The sequence below is a fragment of the Limulus polyphemus genome, unplaced genomic scaffold (genome assembly GCF_000517525.1).
Source record: "Limulus polyphemus unplaced genomic scaffold, Limulus_polyphemus-2.1.2 Scaffold1466, whole genome shotgun sequence".
Lineage (NCBI taxonomy): Eukaryota > Metazoa > Arthropoda > Merostomata > Xiphosura > Limulidae > Limulus > Limulus polyphemus.
This window is the reverse complement of record NW_013667076.1, coordinates 93026-101979: the sequence shown is the minus strand read 5'-3', so window position 1 is coordinate 101979 and position 8954 is coordinate 93026. Positions and strand designations below refer to the sequence as shown.

The 8954-nt window shown below is 30.4% G+C and overlaps 1 protein-coding gene across 1 annotated transcript in view; it reads right to left on the bottom strand.

The window, feature by feature from the left end:
* Positions 1-8954, bottom strand: part of LOC106463709 (solute carrier family 35 member F5-like) — a 34199-nt gene that overhangs the window by 9111 nt on the left and 16134 nt on the right. Inside the window, exons 5-10 of the mRNA XM_022391289.1 lie at positions 8530-8617; positions 7660-7710; positions 6583-6719; positions 5421-5590; positions 4416-4585; positions 1985-2144 (exon numbers count right to left, since the gene is read on the bottom strand). Coding sequence (XP_022246997.1) covers positions 1985-2144; positions 4416-4585; positions 5421-5590; positions 6583-6719; positions 7660-7710; positions 8530-8617 — 776 coding nt within the window. The remainder of the gene's footprint in view (positions 1-1984; positions 2145-4415; positions 4586-5420; positions 5591-6582; positions 6720-7659; positions 7711-8529; positions 8618-8954) is intronic.

The window sequence follows — 8954 nt, the reverse complement described above, 5'->3', positions numbered from 1 at the left end:
GTAATCACTAAATGATGCTTTATAATCACTAACTAATTTTACACGGAAATCACTAAATGATGCTTTATAATCACTAACTAATTTTATACGGTAATCATCAAAAGATTTTACCCAATAATCATGAGATCTTTGCTTTATAATCACTAACTAATCTTACATGGTAATCATCAAAAGATTTTACCCAATAATCATGAGATCTGTGCTTTATAATCACTAGTTAATTTTACATAGTAATCACATGATTTTGCTTTATAATCATTACCTGACTTTTCGTAGTAATCACCAAATGATTTTATAGTCATTAGCGAGCACTCAGATACTGTAATAATAGTGTTTACATACATATTTTATATGTAAATGCACAAATTTTAATATAGAGAATAAAGAAACTTACTTTCTAATGTATCCCTGAGATGGAGACTATAATTACCTTCATCTTGCTCCTTTAAATCCTATTCACTAACATAGTTTTTAAATAAAATTGAGATCTTTTGTCTGTATCTTGCTTTGAATTGATACTACAACATCCATACTGTTTCTTATGATGTCGTTAGTGAAAATGTTCTGTCCCATTTTACGGAATTCACTGAGCAGCAGATTGACTTGGACGCAGTAATGTCTATTTTCAAAATTGTTTACTACCCAAAACAATGTAGAATATGTTCAAATATGATTAGAGTTAGAAATAGATTAGAATATTTTGATGTTTTTTATGTAAAAATAAGAAAAAACTTTCAAGTGGTTAGATCCTTGAGACTCCAAAAAACTCAAGAGTTAGTTTGAAAACTGATAATGTTTCACAATTACAGACAAAACATTGTTATTATGAACCATGATGGTGGTTCATAATAGGGATCAAAAGGAATTGCACAAAACCCTAATAGAACGTTTGGGCAAAAAGTACCTTAAACGGTAAAGATTCAGTTCAAACAACACTTTAAAACCTTTACTATTGACTGCTAAAACTGTACACACACAAAAAGCATGCATGTTAGACTTACAAAGAAAATAAAATCTGCTCAAATGGCCCCTTTGTAATAATTCTTCTTCTTAATGTTATTATTATAGGGGTTTGTAGTTTAACTAAATAGTGTCTACAGTATCTCCAGTTTTGTTTCCTTACTTTTTTATGATCCCCATTTGTAGATTTTTAAATTCCCATTTTTTATTTATTTTGTACAGTATGAAATGGGCATTTCTTCAAGTGAACACAGAAACAACTAAGGAAAAAAAGTTTCTAAAATCATGCAACTGCTAAAGAACTGTATACTATAAAAGAGCTGGCTAATGTCATTGGGTCTGTCCATAACAAACACTTCCTAGCTTCCAGACCTCTGATCACCATGAAACTTTCAGAAAGATTCCAGACTTGATCCATCGTCCATATTTATGGGTCCCCCCTTGCTAGTGACTACTTACGGAACTTTACAAATAGCCCAGAAGAAATTCTAAATCTCCCAACTTTATTAATTTTCTCAGTTCAATGATGACCATTTCAATTTTCCATTTGCTACTGCTTTAATGAACTCTTTCTTTTTTCCAGAATTAAAAACATTTCAGAATATTAATTAAACTTTTAAAATGTAAAAACATAGAAATTCTATTCACTCAAAACTGAAACTAATTTCAGTACAGCTTTAAAATCCAATGAAAAAATGTCTGCACATGGTACACATGAATTTGTTAGTTGGGATACATTAAAACCCTATAGATCTGTGAAAACACATAAATGTCCAAATTATGGTTGGCTACCGTGCACCCAAATTTTTGAATGAAATTATATTATATAAAATAAAAAGAAACTCATTTGTAAACTAAGAATGATGATCAAAAAAAATTATGAAATGTTACATAACTAGAAGGGGTAGGAAAAAGATACTGAAGTCTGGAATTAACTAAATAACACTTTGACATAACATGAAAAAAAAAGACAAAACTTTTCCAAAAATTAATAGTAAAATAGTTAATACAGGAAAGTACGTACCACAACCATAACAGCTCGGATAGCACAGTTCCTATAAGACCATTTACTATCAATAACAACCACTGATGATAAGTTGGCCACTGAAATTTTTCTACTTTTGTGTAATGAAGAAGGAAGAATCCTGGCCAGATGATTAAAAGATTGAAGAGACCAACAAACCCTAAAATTAAAATGACTGCTGTTAAAATAATCTCAAAAACAACAGTTACCGGATGGTGTCAATAATAACATGAGAACGTGTTGTGTTTAAATGTAGTCATTTTTTTTGGATAACGTGATATACCATCACAATTAATTACACGTTATTAATCATCAGTTTAACTAAAAGACAATACATGTAAACCAAACAAAGTGCTTATATTTTACCCCTATATGAGGCCTACTTTATTTATTTGCTTCACTCTTACAAACAGCACTGATGAGCCGCGAATTTGGCGAAACTTGTCTGTTGCAGTGGAAGTAGCAAATCAAAGAATAGATTAGGTCTCTACATCATCTTTTCTTCACTGTTTTGGTGAAGAAATTAATGAATAAATGAAAAATGATCGATATTTTGTTAAAGAAAAGTTACGTGTATACTTTTCACACTTAAACAGGGACATCAATTATGTATATTTATACAAATTAGTAGTTACACCTCACTTGAAATATTGAATACAGTTTTTGGTCTCCTTCTCTGAGAAAAAGATACGACTTACTGGCAAGGGTTCAGAGGAGGAATGCTAGGATGATTCCTGGGATAGAAGATTTATCTTATAGGGAAATGTTAAGATTTCTTATTTTCTCTTAAGAAAAGAAGAGTAAAAAAGTGATGTTATTGAAGCTTACAAGATTATTCAAGGGGTCAACAAGACAGAAGCTAGAGCTGGGCAATTAACTAAATTAATCAACAATCTATTTGTATCCATTAGTGTCAGGTGAAATAATAAATTAATCAAATAATGATATGAAAATAATCACAATCAAAATTAGTGTTCCTTATTACTGTTTTAAATTACTAAACTATCCTAGTAATCAAAATATTGTCATCATGAGATTTCTTATCATTTTTGACTAATTCAAGGCTGTTCAGCTTAATCAATTAGTGTCATGATTCAGGAAAATAACCAATTAGTTAAAATTAGAGATTCTGGTTATTCATATTTTCAATCATTTCAACTATCAAAATTAATAATCAATTAGTTGGATTTAATCACAGAATAAATCCAACAATTAATTGATTATCAACTTCCACTTATTAGGCAACTTTAACAAAGGCCACTGATTTATTTATTCAATATTCCAAAGATAACAAGACAAGAGGATATAAATTTAAAATTCGTAGAAGGTAAACTAGGCCTCAATTAAAATAGTTTTGTTTTTCCAACAGAGTAACTTATGGAGGCAAGCACTTTACATGGGCTCGGTCAAATTGACCGACCATGTGACCACTCTGTACTCGTTTAAAGTTTTTATAGTTTTAATGTTATTAACTTTTAATGTAGCATCTTCACAAAATTTGACAGACTTTCAGTAAACATTAGAAGTCTTTCACATACAACAACTCAAATTTTTTAGTGAAGTATTTTGAATAAACTAAAAAAAGGATTTGTCTGTGAATATAGTCTTTTTTTTTAACTAGTCCGAGTGCAAAGTGATTTTCATGTTGAGATTAAAAATACTTTTCCTCGTCTCAAAAATCTTAAATTCCATTTGTATAATCTATAAAACTCCTAAATACATGTCAAACATCTGTTTTTAGTAAAACTTTATATATTATGTTATTTTTCTCTACCCTAACTCTATAAAAGGTTAAAACAAGATGGGATATTCATTGAACCTCTTTTGTTTGTTTGCTGAATTTTGCCCAAAGCTACTCAAGGGCTATCTGTGTTAGTTATCCCTAATTTAGAGTTGATAGACTACAGGGAATGCAGCTGGTCAAAACTACTTCTCACCCACTGCCAACTCTTGGGATACTCTTTTACAAATGAATAGTAGGATTGACCATCACAATATAACACCCCCACTGCTAAAAGGATGAGCAAGTTCAGTAATGGGAATTGTACTCACAACCCAGGGAATGTGAGCTGAGAATCCTAACCATCAGGCCCCACCTCTTAATCTTTTCTTTGCTATAAAATTTATCTGAATCTTTCTGTGCAAAAAAAAATCAAAAAAAATCTGGTCATTAAACTTGGGATCTTCAAGAGAAGTACGTGAAATGAGATATTGGTTCATATAAAATGCATAATACATTATATAAATAGCTTTAAATATTTACCACAAATCTTTAAATTATTTGTCAAAGATTTACATTAATTTTCACTTTGGTCTTGTTTTAGTTTAAACAAAACTACATAAATAGACTAAAACAATTTAGAAGACAAAATCTCAATGCTTAGTTTGATAATCTTAATTGAAATATCACATCAGGTGAGTATAAACTTACCAAAAAACATAGGAATATCTAATTTTTCTTCTGTATTTACTTTCCTCCGAAGCATCACAATGTAAGCTGCATAGAACACTGCCCCAGCAATGGACCACATGGCACCTGGTGGAAAGTAGTTCTTGATTCGTTGCTGATCTGATGCACTAATCAATACCACACCACCCATACTGAAATAAATCGAAGAATTATTTCTTGTATAGTACAAGATTTTTTAAAAGAAATATAACAAAAAAGGTCATATTGTTTTCAGAAAAAATAACTAAAAAATCCTGTTACATAGATCAACTGATCTTTGATAAGCATTTTATCCACTTAAAATAGCTTTACAAATGATTTAAGGTCTCTCAGGACTACACAAAACTTGATGCCAATCACCTTATCAAAATGCAATCTAACTATAAATATTAGGATTAAAATAAAATAAAAAACAAATCTTGGTACAAATACAAAACGACCTTAAATACAGTTCTACTACGGTAATGTTAACTGAAAAAATATCCTGAAAATAGCCTGTGTACAATATAACTATAAATATTGGAATCAAAATAAAATAAAAAAGTCTAGTATAAATATAAAACTACCTTGAATACATTTCTACTTAGGTAATGTTAACTAAGAAAATATCCTGAAAATAGCCCCATGTACAATCTAGCTACAAATATTATGATTAAAATAAAATATAAAATCATACAGAATTTATCTTTCACATGATATTTAATGTTATAAAGACACACACACACAGATATACATATATATGAAAAAATCGAAAGATGTCCAGATGAACAAATACCTATGTTTTTCTTGGTCTTTATGAGTAGATTAGTGGTTCTGTAATGTAAACATAGCTCAAAGAGATACATTTAACCATCTTTACAAATGTTTAAATATTACTTGTACATCTGTTAAGTTTATTTTCCTGCAAAGTTGATAACATGTTCCACACATATTTTTAATACAATAAAGTTCAAGCTACTGACTAAAGAATTCTCTTGTAACACTCACCTTACAACAACAGCAAGAAACTTTGAGAGTGAAAACTTATCACCAGTATTAGATGGAAACATAGCAGCTAAAATCAGCGTAAAGAGGGCTGAGGAACAAGAAAGGACATTCACAATACCAGCTTCTGTATCTAGTAAAGCTTCTTGATATGATAAATTACCTAGAAACCACTGAAATAAAAAAACAATTCATAAAGTGTGGAAATAAACAGGGTATTTGTAAATAAACCCTCTGTTATGTTACTTCTACAATTTCAAGTGCATTAAAAATGATTTGAGATTTTGAACATGTTTAATGAGACCTCAATATTAGCATGATCTAGCAAGTTTATTAGCACCCACTTCCTATTCAATTTTTTGCAGGTTGTTAGCACCCACTTTCTATTCAATGTTGCAGTTTGTTGGCACCCACTTTCTGTTCAATGTTGCAGGTTGTTGGCACCCACTTTCTATTCAATGTTGTAGTTTGTTGGCACCCACTTCCTATTCAATGTTGGTTTGTTGGCACCCATTTTCTGTTCAATGTTGGTTTGTTAGCACCCACTTTCTATTCATTGTTGCAGTTTGTTGGTACCCACTTTCTATTCAATGTTGCAGTTTGTTGGCACCCACTTTCTATTCAATGTTGCAGTTTGTTGGTACCACTTTCTATTCAATGTTACAGTTTGTTGGTACCCACTTTCTATTCAATGTTGCAGTTTATCACCCAGTTTCTGATTAGTTTTTTAGTTAGATTAAACACCCAGTTTCTATGTTACGCCACGTTTTTATAAATTGTATGGTTCATTCAAGAATCCACTTTGCATTCACCTTTTCTGTTAGTAAGCATCCAGTTTCTATTCAATTTTCCAGTTAGACATTTCAGGTGGATTAATGCATCTACAAATGAAATGTTTATTTTACATATAAATACTTTGGAACAGTTCAAATTATGGCAATAATATTTCATGAAGTATAACGTGATGTGCATGATGTACGTTTTATATTATCTTCAAGAACAGCAGCACAAAGTAAATTAATAACGATACAAAAGATTTCAGAAATAATTTACTTTACATGAACATCAAAGCTTAAATTATTTTAGTTCATAGTTCTTCACTACGTCTTATCATCACTGCTTTTAAATATTTCTAAAAAGAAACAACTGATGGTTTTGAACTTACTGGTATACAAAACAATAGAGCTACTTTTGCAACTTGCTTTACAGAAAGTTTGGTTGCCTCTCTTAAGGCAGCTTCTTGTGCCCGAACAGATGCCATATAAGATAGCCGAGCCAGAAGGGCATCGTCAGCTTGGGCATCTACAAAACAAAGGAAGAAATTAACACTCTGCTAAAAAAAAAGTGCATCTAAATAATCTTTACACCATTCGTTTACATGAACTTCTAAAGTGACTGCATGATTTTTATATCTGTTTATTACAAAAATAAAAAAATGTGTTTTAACACTCTGCTAAAAAAAGTGCACCTTTACACCACTCATTTGCATGAACTTCTAAAGTGACTGCATGATTTTTATATCTGTTTATTACAAAATAAAAAAAATGTGTTCTAACACTCTGCTAAAAAAGTGCACCTTTACACCACTCGTTTGCATGAACTTCGAAAATGTGACTGCATGATTTTTTATATCTGTTTATTACAAAAATAAAAAAATGTGTACTATACAACAAACAAACTTTATTATTTGAGAACATAGACTGGCTAAATGTAGAAGCAACAAGACCCTGAACAATAATACTTAAGACTAGGAAAGTTTAATACAAGGTACACCAGTGACAATTTCAAGCTAAGCACACCATAAAATATGTCTCTCTTTGCAGGATTATAAAATAAACTTCATATCATCACAAAAATTCCAATTTTGTGCACTGCCACAACAAGTCAACTAACTTTTTGGTTTTGAAGTAAAACTTTGTTAATTCTCAGTGATGCAATTTTCTTAAGTAAATGTTTAAAAGAATATTACTTTGAAACTGAGATAAAATATTCAAACAAAGCAAAACATTAATGGGCTTGGGAGAATTTTGGTACCATGTGTATAATGAATTACTGTTGTCTAGCTCTACAAAAAACAAGAGCAGAGTTGTTACTCCTCTTTCAACTTAAGTCATCATCCTTATAACTGATTAAATATTAATTAAAAAGAAAACTTAAAGTTTTCAAATGTATTTCTTAGCCAGAAATAATGTTTGTTTTCGTTTATCTTAAAATCATGCAAACAATAGGAATGTGTTCATACCTGATAGCTGTCTGACTTCTGTCAGTTTACTAAATCTTACAGACTTGAGCCCTGGGTTTGAGAATAAATAAGAGCAAAATATCACAACAAAATTAATTTAACTAATATTTTTTTATGTCTAAAAATCTTGAAATTACACAGAAAAAATTTGTATGGATTAACCAAAGCATCTTTACAGGTGAGACAAAGCATAAAAAACCATACACAAATATAAAAATACCTTTTACTAAATTATCACAACTCCAGAATGGTTATGAAGAAACACGACATATTGAAAATTACTACTTCTTAAAAATTTACTTGTCCTGCAAGAACGAAATTTCACCACAGGCATGCTGAGAATCGTAAGTTTTAGTCAGAAATGTTTGGACATGATGACAGGTGGTGTTTTATATAATGTCACAGCCTATCCCTAAATGAAGCAAACATTATCTGGTCATTAATCCCACAATATTCTGTACAGTACACTGAGTGGCACATATTTTTTTTTCCTATTAACAAATCTTATGTTATTGAAGGAGAAATATAAGCTATTCTACTTTTGTAAGAAAAGTGATTTAATTATGCAGTATAAATTTGTTTTCAAACACCCTGTACCATGTCCCTAGTTTCCTGAATAAAACTTAAGATTTTTAATGTGCTCTTTCTACATTTTTTACCCAAAAGACAAACAGTTTTTAAGACAAAATTGTTTTAAATATAGAGTTCTCTTTATAATCACCCAACTTTTCCACAGAGTAATGTTGCAACTAATTAATTAAGAGTCTGCTTTATCAACAGACCGAGGCAACAACTATCAAGTAACTCAGCAACAAGTTTGCAAGTTACATTATAACATGGTGTTTTCTTAGTAAAGTAACAAACACATGCCTCGGGCAGCGACACTGTCATCAGATTCGTTCCCACTACCTTTATCTCCTCCATCATGGAACCTAATCGGCACCCATGTAGAGTCGCTCTACAGAAAGAAACAATGACAAAAAACATATCAATCAGCTTATAACATCTAAGAATTATTAGAAGAAAAACAATTGCAGAATACTCTACAAATTATGTACAAATAACAACGATAAAGATACAGAAAAATACTTTACAAAATATACTTAATCATGATGACTTTGAAATACCAATCATGTTAGTTTAAGGCACTTATTATGATATCAATTATAATGGTATCCAAACTTTTATTACAATGTATCCAAGCTATTATTTCAATGATATCCAAGTATCTATAAAATGAAGGTATTCAGGTGTCTGTTATAATGGTATTTATATTAACAATATCCACTTCATTT